This window comes from Octopus sinensis, linkage group LG4 (assembly GCF_006345805.1).
Source record: "Octopus sinensis linkage group LG4, ASM634580v1, whole genome shotgun sequence".
NCBI classification, from domain to species: Eukaryota; Metazoa; Mollusca; class Cephalopoda; order Octopoda; family Octopodidae; genus Octopus; species Octopus sinensis.
Window position 1 is genome coordinate 110323980 of NC_043000.1, and position 19229 is coordinate 110343208.

Below are 19229 nucleotides of genomic sequence, written 5' to 3' on the forward strand. Positions count from 1 at the left end.
GTTTTACGAGATATCATAGCATTAGTTTAATTCAGTTTGGTTTTAATTATATGCATAGATTAAGTTTCAGGCAGGAGATTATAAAATGAATTTCGGTTCGCCTGGTAATTTACACTTTGACAAAATGGCCGAGTCGGACAAAGATCAGGTGCGTATTTATGTGTTGATTGTGGATACACATATATATATAATATGTTTACATATTGTGTAATCGTTGTACAACAGTGTGGCTGTATGTATATACATACGTGTATGTAAATATTGCTACGCAACTGATATATATATTGTATATTAGATCTACCTATTTCTATCTGTCTTTCTTTAATCTTGACTTCGTGTCTCACTGAAGAACAACCAAACATTTACCGACTTACTACGTATGAGAAGTTTAAAAACAAACTGTTTAAAGTTGACTGTTTTGGAAAATGATTGCTTACATTGTTTTAATAATCAAAGTGCTCAAATATTCGCATGGACTTTCTGAAGTCTGATGATATATAAAAATATTTTTAAAATCCAAGCCACACTTAGATCCCCCAGGAGGTACACCGTGTGACCAGGCTGTGATTTGAGGGATATTTGGCTACTAATTCTAGCAGATCAAGAAACCTTGTATAGGTTTATTGTTTGGATGGGGGTGGTTGTGTGGTAAGAAGTTTGCTTCCCAACTACATCCCTCTGGGTTCAGTCCCACTGCGTGGCACCTTGGGCAAGTGTCTTCTACTATAGCCTCGGGCCGACCAAAGCCTTGTAAGTGGATTTGGTAGATGGAAACTGAAAGAAGCCCGTATACATGTGTGTGTAAATATATATATATATATAAATAAATGAAGATGTTAACAAAATTCCTTTACTCTCGACATATGTTTCGATGGGTAGCAAATTCACGTCAATGGCCAGCATATTAAAAAATACCTTTGAAGGTTAAATTTATAAACAATTTATAAGTAAGGGGAAAAGAAAGAATTTCTGACGTTATGTCTATTTTCGGCATATTTTGGCATTAGAAATTTTTTCTTTTGCCCTTACTTATAAATTGTATATATATATAGACATGTACATATACGACGGGCTTCTTTCAGTTTCCGTCTACCAAATCTACCCAAGGCTTTGGTCGGCCTGAGGCTATAGTAGAGGGTACTTACTCAAGGTGCCATGCAGTGGGACTGAACCTGGAACCATGTGGTTGAGAAGCAAGCTACTTACCACACAGCCACTATATATATATGCGTGTGTGGATAAAGATAGATATGGCGAGGCTAATGGGTTTAGGGTCTGATGTAAAGCTAAGTGGTTTATGGACGTGAAGCCTAGGGTAATCCCATAAACCGGCCGTATCTATTCTTTATATATTCTACTGCTCTATAACTTAGAGTATTATAGATTTTTTTTTGGTGGGGGGGATTTATGATTTACTGTCAATATACATATATAATGCAATTGCTACTTGTTTCTCTGGGATGGCTGCTCTTCAGGTTTTCAGTCTACAGAGGGATACTTAAAATTGATGTGTTTGTATGTCTTCTGTGTAGGTCTACACACATACACACACACACACAGAGGTCAGTTTCCACCTAGCAAATCCACTCATAGAAGACACTTACCCAAAGTGCTGTGTCCTAGGTTTGAACATGAACCCCATGGGTCAGAAGCAAACTTCTTAACCACTTAGCCATGCCTGTACCTTCTTTACTCATGGATGTTATCATCATTGTTTAATGTCTATAGCATTGCCTTACTGGCACCTGTGCCGGCGGCATGAGTAAAAGATTCGAGCGAGGTTGTTGCCAGTACCACCTGACTGGCCTTTGTGCCAGTGGCAATGTAAAAGCACCCACTACACCCTCGGAGTGGTTGGCATTAGGAAGGGCATCCAGCTGTAGAAACACTGCCAGATCAAGATTGAAGCCTGGTGCAGCCATCTGGCTCGCCAGTCCTCAGTCAAACCATCTAACCCATGCTAGCATGGAAAGCAGACATTAAATGATGATGATGTTTCCAATGTTGCATGGGTCTAATGGAATTTTGCTGAAGCAGATTTTCTGTGACCAAGCATCCTTCTTGGCAATATTTTCCCATACCTGCTCGAGTTTTCCACAGAAGGTTGGAAATAAAACAATGTCACTTATTGAAGATGATGTTCATTTGCAAGCATCATGTGATGTCTAGATAAGGGTACACACACACACAAACACACACATGTATATGACAGACTTCTTTCAGTTTCTGTCTACTAAATCCATTCACAAGGCTTTGGTCAGCCTGGGGCTATAGTAGAAGGTACTTGCCCAAAGTGCTATGCAGTGGGACCGAACCTGAGATCATGTGGTTGGGTAGCAAGCTTCTTACCACACAGCCATATCTGTGCTTAGCCTTGATATGTATGCTCTTCTCTTTTTTTATTGGCAGTTTGACGATGAAGATATTGAAGACGATTCACCACTGGAAAAGAGGAAAAAGATCTTTTCAAAAGAATGTAAGACTGTCATTTCTGGTGTTTTTCCCTTTTGTTTGTGTTGGATTAGTCTAACTTTTATTTATAAGATAATTGTTCGGGAAAGTAATTGGAGGATTGTAAAGAGATCAATAATTTTGTTATCATTACTTGTTCTGTATTCAATGATTGATGATAAAACAATATTTTATCATATGAGGGTTTGCAGGTTAGCCCTTGTACAGATCTTACAGCAGGCTCTACATTACAGTAAGCCTAGTACTTATTCTATCTCGTCTCTTTTGCCAAACTGCTAAGTTACAGGGATGCAAACACACCAGCATCAGTTGTCAAGTGATGTTGGTGGGGTGGGGGCAAACACAGACACAAACATATACACAGTCATATACACACACATACATATATATATATACATATATACGACAGGCTTCTTTCAGTTTCCATCTCCCAAATCCACTCACAAGGCTTTGGTCAGTCTGAGGCTATAATAGAAGACACTTGCCCAAGGTGCCACACAGTGGGACTGAACCCAGAACCATGTGGTTGGTAAGCAAGCTACTTACCACACGCCTGTATGTTGAGTGACAACCTGGCCACTGGTGGTGGTGTAACACACCATACTAATCATATCTGTCGGCATGTGGAAGAGAGTGTAATTCGACAGGAGGACTTAAACGACATGCAAAGGTACATGAAGCCCAGTTACAACTACAGCCGGCTATTACCAGTAAAGGTTTTAGTTGCCAATTTTGTACAAGACATTGTAGATCTTTAGCTGTGCTAAAAAGTCACATTCGATCACAGCACCAGTAACAGTTAAGCTTCGTGCAATGGCCATACTCGATAACGAGGGGGCAGCCATAATAATATATATATATATTCTCACCAGCTGTATAAACCCACAACTCTTCGACCTGTAACTAGTATGATAAGTACCAATGCATGAAACTTTCGGACCTCAAGTCACTCTGCTGCTTCTGTTAAATATTAATAAAAATATACACATATATGTCACCAGCTGTATAAACCCACAACTCTTCGACCTGTAACTAGTATGATAAGTACCAATGCATGAAACTTTCGGACCTCAAGTCACTCTGTTGCTTCTGTTAAATATTAATAAAAATATACACATATATGTATATATACAATGGGCATAGTTCCCATCTACCAAATTTATTCATGAGGCTTTGGTTGGCCCAAGGCTATAGTAGAAAACACTTGCCCTAACTGCTGTGCAGTGGGACTGAACCTGAAACCATGTGGTTTCAAAGTGTCAGATTTTTCTTAATTAATCCTGTGCACGAACAGCCATTTAGTTCACATAGTTCTTTTTTGTAGCAGTACGTTGTATGATGTATGGATTTGGCGATGATCAAAACCCTTACACGGAATCGGTTGATCTTCTGGAAGACCTTGTGGTTGAATACATAACAGAAATGGTAAGATTCTTTTTTTTTTTCTTTTTACTTCATTTAAAATGCATCAAACAAATCATCATTGTCATCATTTTATGTCCACTACTTATGTTTGCATGGGTCAGACAGAATTTATTTCAATCATTTTTGAAAACGAGGTAAAATTTAGCGAAATGATGTCATTATTAATTTGGTGTTTGGAACAAAAATTTGTGTTCAGATTTTAATTAAGATCATCTTAAAACAGTAAATTTCTATCATCTCTTATATAAAATCCGTTCTGTCTGTCTGTGTGTGTGTCTTCTAGGATCTCGGGCATCCTCCATCGAATTGCGCTCAAATTTGATATATAGATAGCGACGGTATCAGGGCATATATAAGTCTTGAAAATATTACAAAAATCGATTCCAGGTGACAATGCGATTGATAAAGCCATGGGAACGTGCATTTGTAAAATCGTTTTTCTTGGAATAGAAAAAAAGTCTATCTTTATTTCTTCTTTTGCTGGTGTCTCAAATTTAGGTTAAATCAGTGTTTCTCAAAGGGGAGGCCTATGGGATGGTCGGACAAGTTGTTTTGAGAAAATTTGGTTTAAATGTTTGACAACTCAGCATAGAAATATAAAAATATAATTTAAAAATAAAATATACACTTTATATTTGTAATTAAATTTTCATAATCAATATAATTATATTTTTTCTACATATTTGATAACAATTTTTAGAATGTAACTCTATTAAATGATTTTGAGCTTAAATCTAATTTGGCTTTCATAGTTTAGAATATTACTTCACGTTTTGATTTGATTTTTCTCCATCTTGCAGACTAAAAAAGCTATGGAAGTCGGACGTCCTGGTCGAATTCAGGTAGAAGATATTATCTTTTTGATTCGGAAAGATGCCAAAAAATATTCCCGTGTCAAAGAACTGCTAACAATGAATGAAGAATTAAGAAAAGCCAGGAAGGCTTTTGATGAAATTAAATATGCGACGACTAAATAACCTCAAATTCCAACTGCTTTCGCTCGCATCTCATTCTTTGTATTTGTCTTTTATGTAAATATATTTTTCTTTCCTATTTCTGTCTTCAGTGTCATTCCTTTAACTTTGAGTTGGATTTTCATTTATATTTGGTGTAAGCATGGCTCCTTCATGTTTCCTCCCCAGTCACATTGTTTCAAGCCCAGTCTCACTGTGGGGAATCTTTGACAAGTGTCTTCTACTATAAGCCTCAGGCCAACCAAAACCTTGTGAGTGGATTTGCTGGATGGAAGCTGCAACAAGTTAATTGTGTGTATATATATCATCATCATCATCGTTTAGCGTCCGCTTTCCATGCTATCATGGGTTGGACGGTTCAACTGGGGTCTGGGAAGCCAGAAGGCTGCACCAGGCCCAGTCTGATCTGACAATGTTTCTACGGCTGGATGCTCTTCCTAACGCCAACCACTCCGTGAGTGTAGTGGGTGCTTTTTACGTGCCACCGGCACAGCTGCCAGGCAAGGCTGGCAGCAGCCATGATCGGTTGGTGCTTTTTACGTGCCACCAGCACGAGGCCAGTCGGGGCGCCACTGGCAATGGCCACGTTTGGATGGTTCTCTTACGTGCCACCGGCACTGGTATCACAGCTGCAATTTCCATTGATGTTGATCGATTTCGATTCTCACTTGCCTCAACAGGTCTTCATAAGTAGAGTATTGTGTCCCAAGAAGGAAAGGTATACATAAGTGGACTGGCTACATCCAATGTAGAGGCCACGGGTTATGGTCTCACTTGTCCTGCCGGGTCTTATATGTATTTAGTGGGAGAATTGGCAGTATAGTCGGATTGATAAGGTATTGAATTTCAAGACCTATTTCAGCAATACCGATAGATATTGTCATGAAATGTGCGTAGTCTATATAATTTAATATAGGATTCAGAATAAGAATTGTAGATATTAATTTTGATAAAATTTAATCTTATATATCTCTATCATGGATAATGTCGTTCAATGTTGTTTAAATTGCTTGAAGGTGGTTCTGTCTCTTAAACCTATCTATCTGTCTGTTGATATATATATATATTGGGAGAAAATTCAAAAAACAAAATACGAAGACAGGTGGTATAGACAACAAACAGATGTATTAGTATAACGCTCAGGAATTGAAAAAGTCTTTAACGTTTTGAGCCTACGCTCTTCCTCAGAAAGAAACTAAAGAATATATCATCATCATTGTTTAACGTCCGTTTTCCATGCTAGCACGGGTTGGACGGTTCGACCGGGGTCTGGGAAGCCAGGTGGCTGCACCAGGCTCCAGTCTGATCTGGATGCCCTTCCTAATGCCAACCACTCCGTGGGTGCTTTTTACGTGCCAGGGGAGGCTGGCAGCGGCCACGATCGGTTGGTGCTTTTTACGTGCCACTGGCACAGGTATCGCAACTACAATTTCCATTTGATTTTTTGATGTTGATGTACTTGACTCAATAGGTCTCCTCAAGCACAGCTGGTCACCCTACGAACCAAGGTAAGCACAGTAGGTCGTTCTGCAATCCAAGGTACTTTGGATGGGCTGGGGCTATGTGAAACTGATGCAGGAAGCAGCCATGAACTCACATTATTTGTCAGGTCTTTGCAGTCACAGCATATCTCCAGAGATCTCGGTCTTTCATCATTGTCTCTGTGAGGCCCAACATTCGAAGGTCATGTGTGTATATATATATATATATTATATATATATATATATAAATATATAAGGAATATATATATCATCATCATCATCATCATCATCATTGTCGTTTAACGTCCGCTTTCCATGCTAGCATGGGTTGGACGGTTCAACTGGGGTCTGGCGAGCCCGAAGACTGCACCAGGCCAGTCAGATCTGGCAGTGTTTCTACAGCTGGATGCCCTTCCTAACGCCAACCACTCCGAGAGTGTAGTGGGTGATTTTATGTGCCACCGACACAGGTGGCAGACGGCCACGCTCGGATGGTGTTTTTTATGTGCCACCAACACAGGTGCCAGACGAGGCTGGCGAACGGCCACGCTCGGATGGTGTTTGTTATGTGCCCACAGCACGGAGGCCAGTCGATGCGGTACTGGCTACGGCCACGTTCGGAAGGTTTTCTTATGTGCCACCGGCACTGGTACCACAAGGATACAAATTCCATTGATGTTCATCTATTTTGATTTGGTTTGATTTGATTTGATTTTCACTTGCCTCAACAGGTCTTCACAAGTGTCTATATATATATATATATATATATATATATAAGGTATAAGTTAGAGGTATTTAGCCCTCTAAGGGATAGAAGTAACCAGAGGCACTCCTGGTAATTACCTCCGTAAGTATGGCCCTTGGTATAAGGATTACAGCTGCAGGTAATTTAAAAGGTAAACCATAGTTTAATGTGTATACTGAAAATCCTCGAGTATAGTCCGCCCTTGAGTATAATATGCAGGGATTTTTAGGGGGCTGTACCTCTGAAAAACCTAAACCTTGTGTATAATACGCACCCCTTCTCTAACTTGAGTCAAGGAGGTCTATATAATGTCCTTGGTTTGTAAAAATGTATACGGTAACGTCCCTTATTATTATTGTATATATAACATAATGCAAATGTGTAGCATTTTTGTGCATTTTGTTTGCAGAAAATATAGAAATAACAGTAAAAACATTTAATGTTGCTTATTGCAAGTTATGGATGATTCTTTTATTCTTATATATATGTTTCTTATCCGTTTTCTTATTTATATATATATGTGTGTGTATACATACACATGTATATATATATATATATACATACATACACATGTGTATGTATATATGCATATATATACGTATATAAATATACATGTGTATGTATATATACACATTTATACATATATATACATTTATATATATATATATATATATATATATATATATATATATATATATATATATATATATATATATATATATATGGTGGGACAGTGCCTAAGATGGGAGGAATATGATGGTCAGTTTCAGGATCTCATGGAAGGCACTTTGGACCTGGGAACAAGCAAGAACAACCTTCCTGGTCAAGTCTACCTTCGCTGTTTTCCCTTCACTGGGGAATTTAGTCCGGTGGAACATACAAACGACTGCTGAATGTAGATGCGAAGAGAAAACGTCAGTGAGACATGTTCTGTCAAACTGAATTTCTGTGATGATGCTGTTCCGTCAATTGCCTTTAGTCCATGTTCCACTAAATCGTGTGTTTCTTTGCTTTCCTTCTTATTTAATAAATCTCTTTACCATCTGCCGAGAATCTTTACTGGTTGTTCTTTCACCGTTGGTACATCTTCACCTCCTATCCTGCATTTCACTTCTTTTTGCCTTCCTTTCACAAAAGCCACGCTTCGAGATTCTTTGGCTTTGAATTTCATTCTCACCCATCCTGTTCGTTCGTCCAACTGCTGCTTCTTTACTTTCTGAAAATACCGTTATGTCATCCATAAAAGCCCTTAATGGTGTCCTTGTAACAGATTTCCCACAGTTTGTAGATCTTAGTAACATCTCCATGACCAGCACAAATGACTGATATCGTGCATCCAGCTGCACTTCCTACTTCTAGCCGTCGCCACTCCGTTGTGAACTTTCCTGCTGTAAATCTCATCTTCAAGTTGTCGTAGTAACACATCAGCATTCGTTGAACATCTGGAATCCAAAAGAAGTCCATAACTGCTCGAATTGGCAAGATCTAGCCGTACAATGTACAGGTTTTTCATCAGTTGTTTTGCACAGGTGATAACTTCCCTGATGGCAAATGCATGTTCTATGCATCCAGGAATCCTTGCCTTCTGGACTGCTTCATTAACATATCCGTTATACTGTACGAATCTTGTGATTCGCCAGGCAATGATTCCAAACATGATCTTCCCATCGCTATATTAGTGCGTGTGTGTGTTGTCACTTTAGCTTTTCTACTCATTCTATTCAGTTGTTGCTACAAAATAAACACTGGAGTTAATTAGCTAAACCCTTCGAGGCAGTGATTCAGCGTAACGTCAATCCAGTGACTGAGGCCACCAACAAAGAAAAATATCTAAAACCTTTATGTTGAAGATATGGTTTCATGGTCCAACAATTTCCCTTGTAGCCACTTTCGCATTATGGATTGTCTCCCTTGAACATCGTGTATCAAGGATGAAGTTGTCTCCCTTACACGCATTCCTCCTTCCCCACCGTCTCCCCCAAGCTTAGTTTTTAGAGAAGAAACTATGCAGGCTCATTGCCTGGGATGCACTCCGCATGAATTCTAATAGTGAAATCAACGTCGCCATATCCAAGGAACGGGGGGCGGGGGAGGCATTAAAATACTAATCACAGAATTACTCGATGAAGAAAAGACAATTACAGTCAATGACTAATAACTGGGCACTCCGTCGCTGGCCTGTTCGTGAAATTAACGTGCATGTGGCTGCGCAATCCACCGACACACGTAACCATAACGTTCTCAGGGAGATCTAGTGTGACAAAGCTGGCCCTTTGAGTGGACAGGAGCAAAGTGTCTTGCTCAAGGACACAATGCACTGCAAGGAATCGAATTCCTGACCATATGATTAAGAGCCAAATACCTCTAACCACTAAGCCATGCACCTTCCCTCTCTGATGAATAGAATTTTAGTTATGACAATTAGTTTGTTCAAAGTGGCCGATTGTTGGGCCTTACGGAGGAAAGGGTCGAGCCCTTTGGCATTATGTCGTCGTGCTTGAGAAGAAGACCCATCAAGCTGAGCAAAATCACAGTCGTGGCAGATACTGGTGTCACACAAACGGCACTCGTGCTGATGGCACATAATATCACCCATTGCACTCTTGCAGTGGTTGGCATTAGGAAAGGCATCGATCTGTAGAAACCATCCCAAATCGGACTGGGGTTTGATGCAGCCTCCAGCTTGCCAGCCCTGGTCACACTGTCCAACCCATGCCAACATGGACAATGGACGTTAAATGATGATGATGATGATTTGCTTAACCCTTTGCCTATCCCAAGCAGTCCCAAACGTCCAATCCTTGTTTTCACACGTTTTATATGTTCTGAATGATATAGAGTTTTCTTTTTATAAATCCCAAGTTGCTCCGGTGGTCAAAAAGATAAAAAAAGAAAGAAAGAAAAGGAGCTGGAAATGTGTATCTTAAATGATGTATGGACACCAGGGAAATATGTTCTGGGTACCACATGTAACACACAGAACATGAAAAGGGTTACATCTGCTTTGCTATGCTTTTGTGGCTTAGACTAGAAAAGAAATTTAAGGTAAAACTTTTCATGGAGTAAAGATTGTTTGCCAACATAACACGACAGCCCTGGTTTAGGATGAATGTTACTGTAATTTATCCCCAGCAGACATCATCTCCAGCTGGCTATACGACACTCTGTGTCCTTATATTTTCGAACAAGGGAATCTAGCACAGATATTGTTTTGGGCTGAGTAGGGGCGCTAGGTTCCTTTGTTCAAAAATATAAGGACACAGATCATGTCATATAGCCAGTTGGAGACGATGTCTCCTGGGGCTAAATTACAGCAACATTCGTCCTAAACCAGGAATGCCATGTTATGTTGGCAAAAATCTTTACTACAAAGTACTGTTGCTGAATAAGTATTGTGCATGCCCTTTGCTGACCTTCTCTGATAAGTTGTGAACCTGAGTACCTGAATATGGTAAGTTCATTATTATATATTTATTCCAATGTAATTTGAAGGTGTGGAGATTAATTCACAGGTAATGCTATGAACCAGTAATTTGTCTTGAGGGAAAACTGGAATTAATGGCATCCTTATTCACATCTCTTTTTCTTTGACTGAGTATCTTCCTTGTCATCTTTGTCTGTAAGCCAAAAGGGGAAATTTTGATCTTGGTAATGAACTCTGCTTGCAGGATGGTGACACACATTTACAACTTTTATGTTGTGCTAAGGCAAGGGACAGTAAAAAACATACACATGCATGCATATGAGAGACTTCCTTGCAGTTTCCGCCTATCAAATTCACTCACAACATTGGTCTGCAGCTATAAAAAAAAAACACTTTCTCAGGGTACCATGCATTGGAACTGAACCTGAAACCACGTGGTTGTAAAGTGAGATCCTTAACCACACAACCATGCCCACATTTTCTTTTTGCAATTTAAAAATAACAAGATGACAGATTTTCATGAAAAATTATTTTTATTTTCACATGTTTACAACATTTCCCAGTGAAAATATATTTGATACATAAAAAAAAAAACAACTTTATGAATTCATCGCATTTACACAGAAAACCAAAATGTATTTCAGAAATCAGGTTCCTTTAAATTGTTCCATTTTTTTTTTCTCTTTTAATCAGCAGTTGTTCATTTAATTTCATTGACTGTTAAAGTACTGAAGTTTGGGTACAGGGTATATAGGGGTACAATCCCAGGTACCAAAACAAAGTAACCTGCTTTGTTTGGTTATATTTTTCATTGCTGGATTCTCCCCTTTCACATAAAGATTAAAAAAAAAAAAATGCAAGTACAACGTTAACTTTCTGGACAGCGACAGTTCAGAACTTCCTATCATCGGCATTAATTTACACTAATGCACAAGAATTTTTTCACATAATTATTCAATAATCAGTTAATTTAGAGCTCATTGACCAAGGTGACCAACTGCCTCTGGTTTGGAAAATCAATCATCCAGAAAGGTTTTGGAAGCAAAAGTTCCAGGAGATTGATGTTGTACCTGTACTTTGGAAGGATAATTCCTATTTCGGGTAAATTGCCAAACTATTTTATCACTTTTAGACTAACTTGAGTTGCAGATTCTTTAACAAGAAAGCTTACTATATTCTGTCTCAAAATATATATAAATGAAGGCGTTTTTGGAGTGAGATTATAATTAGATTAAAATATTAATTAATAAGTAGCAATGGCATCTGGACAACATTAAGGAAATAGTGTTCTCCTTTCATCCTTCAAGCCTTGAAAATCATGTTTATCCACAGCTTCAAGAACCTGTAGGCATGAGATAAATGGGTTTTTCTGTCAGTCTTTCTTACGATTTAATGAAATGTTTCTGTAGAAAGACAAAAAAATATGGAGCAAATTTTTACAGGAAAAGACTGAAATCAGTCCTTGATGCTTCACTTGTGACCCTGAGATACCTGTTGACATGAGAGGGTTTCCAACGTTTGTGGTGGGTTTAGAAGAGCTTACAAAACCTCCAAGTAGCCATTGCAGTTCCTGCAAAAAGCAAACCAATTCCAAGAGACACTAAACCCAAAAACCCTCACAGAATCACACAAAGAAGAAAACATTGTCCGGTTGTCTCTCGTTTAAGTAGTTTCCATTCTATTAATGAATTTAGAAAGCATTTTGGAGAGACACATAAAAAAAACAAACAAGAAACAAAACAAAACAACTAATATTTTTTCTAAATACCATTTGAATGTAACAAAATTTAATAAACTAATATATATAGATACATATATATATATATATATCATTCTAATGTCCATCACTAAGTAAGATTTCTTTAAATCCAAAAGAACTGCAACAATCCTGATTGTTATAATCAAACTTCTTGATGCCTTTATCTAATTTTATTATTTTTTTTTGTAGCTCCTTAAAATGAAGCAAAGACAATCCATCTGGGGGAGGTGGTCATTCCAAACATTATATTAGTCATTAGTGAAACTTGGTACAAGTCAAAAAACAGAAACTTGCCTGCAAGTCGGCAATAAATAGGTAAAGGGAACGACAACAGGGGGAGGAGTGGGCGGGGGAGGCTTACATACAATTGCAAATTAATAATTAATGATTTTAATTTATAACAGATTATTCAATGAAACCTGATGTCTCATACAGATTTTTTTTCTTCCTTTCCGTTCAAAATGTTTATTACAAATATTCTGTACAAATGATAAATATTTTTTTGAAGTGGGATTAAGAGAAATCTATTTACAAAGTGTGAAATGGATTTAAAAAAAAAAAAATCTTCAGACACATGGCACATGCACACACACACATGATGGGCAATGTTGTTTAAGACATCCACAGTTGAAAGTTTCAAGGATTAGGGGTCAGTTCTTATTGAAAGAACGGCAGGTGGGAATTGTGAATCCATACCCCTGTCTCTTCTCCTTCATCTCTCTCACTTTATATAGAACACACACTTTATATAGGCAATGAAAATAAAATTATCTACTTTTAGCCATAGGCTGAAACAGCTGTAAGAAGTGATTTTAATGATTTCTTTAATTTATATTATGACTTTTTAAATTTGTATTCTTATCTTATATCTTTGATGTTCTCATTTTGTTAAATGAATAAATAATCCAACATTATAATATCCGAAAGTTGATGAACAAACTAAATTTGTTTCTCCATTTTCTTGTGCCTACAGTAGAAGGATATATATATATATATATCCTTCTACTGTAGGCACAAGGCTTGAAATTTTGGGCGAGGTGGGGGCTAGTCGATTTCATTGACCCCAGTACTCAACTGGTACTTATTTTATCGACCCCGAAAGGATGAATGGGAAAGTTGACCTTGGCGGAATTTGAACTGAAAACGTAAAGATGGGTGAAATGCCACGAAGCATCTTGCCTGGCATGTTAACGGTTCTGCTAACGCACTGCCTTTCTATATGTATATATATGTGTATATATACACACACACACACATATATATATATATACAAGGACATGCATGTGTGTGTTTGAAAGAACTGTATAATTATGATTTTCAACTAACAGTGGAATAAGGATAGTTGAGTGTGTGTGTGTGTAAGAGAGAGAGAGAGAGAAAACAGGATCCAGCTTTCAACTGACAACAAACAACATTGTCCCTAAATATTTATCTGAGGATGTCACACCGGATGATGATAAAACACACACACAGCATGGAAGGGGAATTGGGAAGAAATCATATACTGCTGCTGCTGCAGCTGGGGCTGGTTGAAAATGGTTATTTTATACAAAAGATTAAATAAAAATAGGTTTTTCGTTTTTACAAAATTAAATCCTTTTTTCTTTTTTTGCTCAATTTCTTTCTTTTACAGTAAAGTTCCTCTCAATGGTAGACCAGCCACCATGGAGCGAACTGGACACTCACAACCCTTTAGATATATTGCAGGAAAAAAAAAAAGAAGTTTTTTTGACATCAATAATAATAATAATAATAATAATAATTAGTTGTAACATAGGCACTGTGCCTCAAATTTAGAGGAAGGAGTCTTGTCAATTATATCTACCCCAGTGCTAGACTGGTATTTTTTAAATTTTATCTACCCAGTAAGGATGAAAGGCAAAGTAGACCTCAGCAGAATTTCAAGTGAGAACATAGAGTTGAAACTATCACAAGACATTTAGTATGATGCTCTACCAATTCTGCATATCCACAGCCCTTAAAATGGTTTCTCAGAATAACATAAGGCCGCAAAACTTTTTCTTTCCCTTTTTTTTGAGTGGGAAATTATAGTTGATTGAATCGACCCCAATATTTGACTGGTACCTTTTTCTTTATATATATCCATATATATAAATATATATTCTTGTTAAAAGAATGAAAGGATAAGTCAACCTTGGTGAGATTTTAATCTCAGATTGTTTTAATAAAAATGGCGACCATAATAAAATTACCCAAAGGTATTTCATCAGATGCTCAACTGATCACCATGTCAATAATAGTAATAATAATAATAATAATTAAAAAAATAATAACGAAACATTAATTATAATAAAAAAAAAACAGGCTCACACAGCAATAAAAAAATTGAATTTCAAAAAAAAAAATTATATATATATATATATAATATATATATATATATATATATATATAAACGCTAAAATGGTTAGAATATAAATTAACAGAAACATAACTCTTGGAGTTTTATTTTCTCCATTATTTGATTGAGTTAATGTTTGTGTGTGTGTGGGGTTTGTTTCCGCTGATCCTGCAACGGAATACAAGAGACATCTTCAATGACACTACGACTGCTTTTTCTTTCGGTAGGTACTCCACATAAACACACACAACAATAAAATACACACACACACTGAATCATATATACACATATATGTGTGTGTGAGTGTATATATACATATATACATAACAGAAGCTGAAACTAATACAAATGAGTTACCACAAGTAGTAGTAAGTTGGCAAACGTACATTATATATATACTCAAAATAAGCAACAAGGGTTTAATAAAATGAAGTAGCATGAAACAATTGTACTACTCTACCTTGGATATCCTTGTTGCTTATTTTGATTATAATCACCCCATTTGATTTATATGGATAATACCATACCAAATTCTGGTGCCTTTAACTTAAGTACCATATTCATCTGAATCTCTCTCTCTCTATATATATATATATGTAATGATTTATGTGGCGTAGAATCTTGGGTGTGCATAGATGTATGTTGTTTGTTAACTCACAACTATACTATGATAAAAGCAAGGACTGGAAGTGTAACCTGCAATTATATTAGTAAAATATCAGCTTTTTGCAAATATTACTTTACTCAACGTACTTTCTCTTCTATATATATATATATATATATCAAATTGAATGGATGTTAGTTATTGAGGTCTTTTTAATATGTCTGCAAAGTTATTTTGCAAGTAGAGATATTTGCAAATACAACCGTATGTATAATTATATATGTATATATATGTGTGTGTGTGTGTGAGCGTGCGTGCGTGTGAGTAAAATTCCTGGAAGGATCATCACACTCCACACCAATACCAAAGGAGCAGTATTCAGCACTGCCATCATTTAGCAAGATAAACTTGCAGAAATGTGAAAGTAGGTTCAATCAGGACAAAATGTTCTTGATGTTCTTATCGAAGTTCACACTTGCCACAGTTTGCGTTCGGCATCTTCCTTTCCATCACTCTGTAATAACAAAAAGAGAAATAACAAAATAATAATTTAAAAAAAGCAACAGCAAAAACATACATATAATATTTTTCTACTTTAGATACAAGGCCTGAAATTTTGGGTGAAGGGGCCAGTCAATTAGATTGACCGCAGTACACAACTGGTACTTAATTTATCGACCCTGAAAGGATGAAAGGCAAAGTCGACCTCGGCGGAATTTGAACTCAGAATGCAAAGACAGATGAAATATCGCTAAACATTTTGCCTGGTGTGCTAACATTTCTGCCAGCTTGCCGCCTCAACAAGAAGAAGAAGAAGAAGAATAATAATAATAATAATAATAATAATAATAATAATAATAATAATAATAATAATAATAATAATAATAATAATAATAATAATAATAATAATAATAATAATAATAATAATAATATACTGTCATTAGTGCTATGACGTTGGTACTTTACTATGCACTTGCTCTCCTAGAGGGGCATTTGCTAAAAGTAACAACCGAATTTCCCTCAAGTTTCCTTTTCTACTTTTATGGCATTTTTGTTTTGAGATTATTATTCTGCTTTTGAATTTGGTTTGCAAGATTCTTAATGTGAAATCATGTGTTGAAATTTATCTAGGGAAGGTCATTATGCTAATATTAAAAAAAAAAAAAACGTGGAGGCACATGGCCTAGTGGTGAGAGGAGTGGGTTAGAATCTCAGACCGGGCGATGTGTGTGTTAATGAGCGAAATACCTAAGCTCCACTCGGCTCCGGCAGAAAGTAATGGCGAACTTCTGCTGACACTTTCACCACAACTTTCTCTTACTCTTTCCTCCTGCATCTTGCAGCTCACCTGCAATGGACCGGCATCCCGTCCAGATGGGGAACCTATATGCCAAGGAAACCGGAAAACCGGCCCTTATGAGCCAGGTATGGCTTGAGAAGGAATAAAAAAAAACCAAAAAAAAACCCACTGATTCTATTTCACTTCTTTATTTGATTAATAAATAGCTTGGTCAATCAATCAATCAGCTATCTTTGTCAAGGTTCTTATGTTGCCACTGGCAACCTCATCAATGACATGTCCTCTCTATTCCAGGTCTGCTTCAAGCGTGTCTGTTTGTTTCCTTGTTCACAGGTTCAGTATGCAAGTGAAAAGGTATGTGAGATAGATAGAGAGAAAGTGTGTGTGTGGGCATGTGAGAATGCAAGTTCTTGTATGTGTGTGTGTGTGTGAGTGAGAGAGAGAACAAATATTCTAAGAATGAAGCGCTGGAAAGAAACTTACCTCTGATGAGGAATTGTGCTTGTCTGTACAAGACGTGTCAAGTTCATAGGAATTACTTAGATCGACATCATTAGCACTGCCTGAAATAGGGAAACACAAAGAGGATTTGTTAATACAGTGATTAGGAACAGATAATCTGGATTAGAATTAAGATTAGGTTTAAAAGGGAATGTATATATATATATATATATCTTTCGTTGACATGGAGAAAGCTTTTGATAGGGTCCCCCGATCCCTTATCTGGTGGTCAATGAGGAAACTAGGGATAGATGAATGGCTGGTGAGGACTGTGCAAGCCATGTACAGAGATGCCGTAAGTAAGGTTAGGGTTGGCAACATGTACACAGAAGAATTCAAAGTAGAGGTTGGGGTCCACCAGGGTTCAGTACTCAGCCCCCTCCTATTTATCATAGTACTCCAGGCAATTACGGAGGAATTCAAGACAGGCTGTCCCTGGGAGCTCCTCTACGCTGACGACCTTGCTCTTATTGCTGAGTCACTATCAGAACTGGAGGAGAAGTTCCAGGTGTGGAAGGAGGGTTTAGAATCAAGGGGCCTTAGAGTCAACCTAGCTAAAACCAAAGTACTAATAAGTAGAAAGGTAGACAATCCACAAATATCTTCAGGAAGATGGCCCTGCTCGATCTGTAGAAAAGGTGTAGGTAGAAACTCTATAAGATGTACCCAGTGTAAGCTATGGACACATAAGAGGTGCAGCAATGTCAAAGGTAGGCTAACTGGGAAGATAGTTTTTGTATGTGGCAGATGCTCGGGAGCATTAACCTCCGAAAATCTGCAGAAAACAACTTCCGTCACTTTCCAGGGGGAAAAACTAGAAGTAGTTGATAGCTTCCGTTATCTAGGTGACCAAGTCAGTAGTGGGGGTGGGTGCACTGAAAGTGTAACTGCTAGAATAAGAATAGCCTGGGCAAAGTTTAGGGAGCTCTTACCTCTGCTGGTGACTAAAGGCCTCTCGCTCAGAGTAAAAGGCAGACTGTATGATGCGTGTGTACGAACAGCCATGCTACATGGCAGCGAAACATGGGCCGTGACTGCTGAGGACATGCGTAAGCTCGTGAGGAATGAAGCCAGTATGCTCCGATGGATGTGTAATGTCAGTGTACATACTCGACAGAGCGTTAGCACCTTGAGGGAAATGTTGTACCTAAGAAGCATCAGTTGTGGTGTGCAAGAGAGACGATTGCGCTGGTATGGTCATGTGGCGAGAATGGATGAAGATAGGTGTGTGAGAAAGTGCCAATCCCTGGCAGTTGAGGGAACCCGTGGAAGAGGTAGACCCAGGAAAACCTGGGACGAGGTGGTGAAGCACGACCTTCGAACTTTAGGCCTCACTGAGGAAATGACCAGAGACCGAGACCTTTGGAAATATTCTGTACGTGAGAAGACCAGGCAGGACAAGTGAGCCCAGCCCACTTATGAATGCCTTTCCTCCCTTGGACACAAAGACCGGTTGAGGCAAGCGAAGTCGATATAGAACCTCATCCGACGACAGACACCCATGCCAACCCCCCATGCTTGCGAAGACATGTTGGGGCAAGCGAAATCGAAATCGAAACCGAATTGAACCAGCCAGGATCCCTGGCCTGGTGGTACGTAAAAAGCACTATCCGACTCGTGACCGTGGCACGTAAAATACTCCAATGCGACCGTACGACAGGCACCCATGCCAACCCCCTTTGCTTGTGAAGACATGTTGGGGCAAGCGAAATCGAAATCGAATTGAACCAGCCAGGATCCCTGGTCTGGTGGTACGTAAAAAGCACTATCCGACTCGTGGCCGTGGCACGTAAAATACTCCAATGCGACCGTACGACAGGCACCCATGCCAACCCCCTTTGCTTGTGAGGACATGTTGGGGCAAGAGAAATCGAAATCGAATTGAACCAGCCAGGATTCCTGGTCTGGTGGTACGTAAAAAGCACTATCCGACTCGTGGCCGATGCCAGCACCGCCTCGACTGGCTTCCGTGCCGGTGGCACATAAAATACACCAATCTGACCGTGGCCGTTGCCAGCCCCGCCTGGCACCTGTGCAGGTGGCACGTAAAAAGCACCCACTACACTCACGGAGTGGTTGGCGTTAGGAAGGGCATCCAGCTGTAGAAACATTGCCAGATTAGACTGGAGCCTGGTGCAGCCTTCTGGCTTCCCAGAACCCCGGTCGAACCGTCCAACCCATGCTA

The 19229-nt window shown here is 38.5% G+C and overlaps 2 protein-coding genes across 3 annotated transcripts in view; one reads left to right on the forward strand and one right to left on the reverse strand.

Annotated features, from left to right (window-relative positions):
* Nucleotides 1-4948, forward strand: LOC115210919 (transcription initiation factor TFIID subunit 13). Of its 2 annotated transcripts, none has more exons than XM_029779704.2 (4): nt 1-148; nt 2410-2476; nt 3800-3897; nt 4698-4874. In XM_029779704.2, the coding sequence occupies exons 1-4, from the start codon at nt 86-88 to the stop codon at nt 4872-4874; spliced, it is 405 nt and encodes a 134-aa protein (XP_029635564.1). In that variant the 5' UTR covers nt 1-85. The 2 variants fall into 2 exon arrangements, with proteins under 2 accessions (XP_029635564.1, XP_029635563.1); XM_029779703.2 differs by having other exon boundaries at nt 12-148; nt 3797-3897; nt 4698-4948.
* Nucleotides 4949-14671: 9723 nt separating this feature from the next.
* LOC115210681 (angiomotin) overlaps nt 14672-19229 on the reverse strand; it is a 45598-nt gene continuing 41040 nt past the window's right edge. Inside the window, exons 14-15 of the mRNA XM_029779354.2 lie at nt 17027-17106; nt 14672-15757 (exon numbers count right to left, since the gene is read on the reverse strand). Coding sequence (XP_029635214.1) covers nt 15713-15757; nt 17027-17106 — 125 coding nt within the window. The 3' untranslated portion in view covers nt 14672-15712. The remainder of the gene's footprint in view (nt 15758-17026; nt 17107-19229) is intronic.

Coding starts and splice junctions, on each gene's coding strand:
- LOC115210919 (XM_029779703.2), top strand. CDS start 86: ATGAATTTCGGTTCGCCTGGTAATTTACACTTTGACAAAATGGCCGAG. Junction 149..2,409: donor CCGAGTCGGACAAAGATCAG/GTGCGTATTTAT, acceptor TTTTATTGGCAG/TTTGACGATGAAGATATTGA. Junction 3,898..4,697: donor TTGAATACATAACAGAAATG/GTAAGATTCTTT, acceptor TCCATCTTGCAG/ACTAAAAAAGCTATGGAAGT.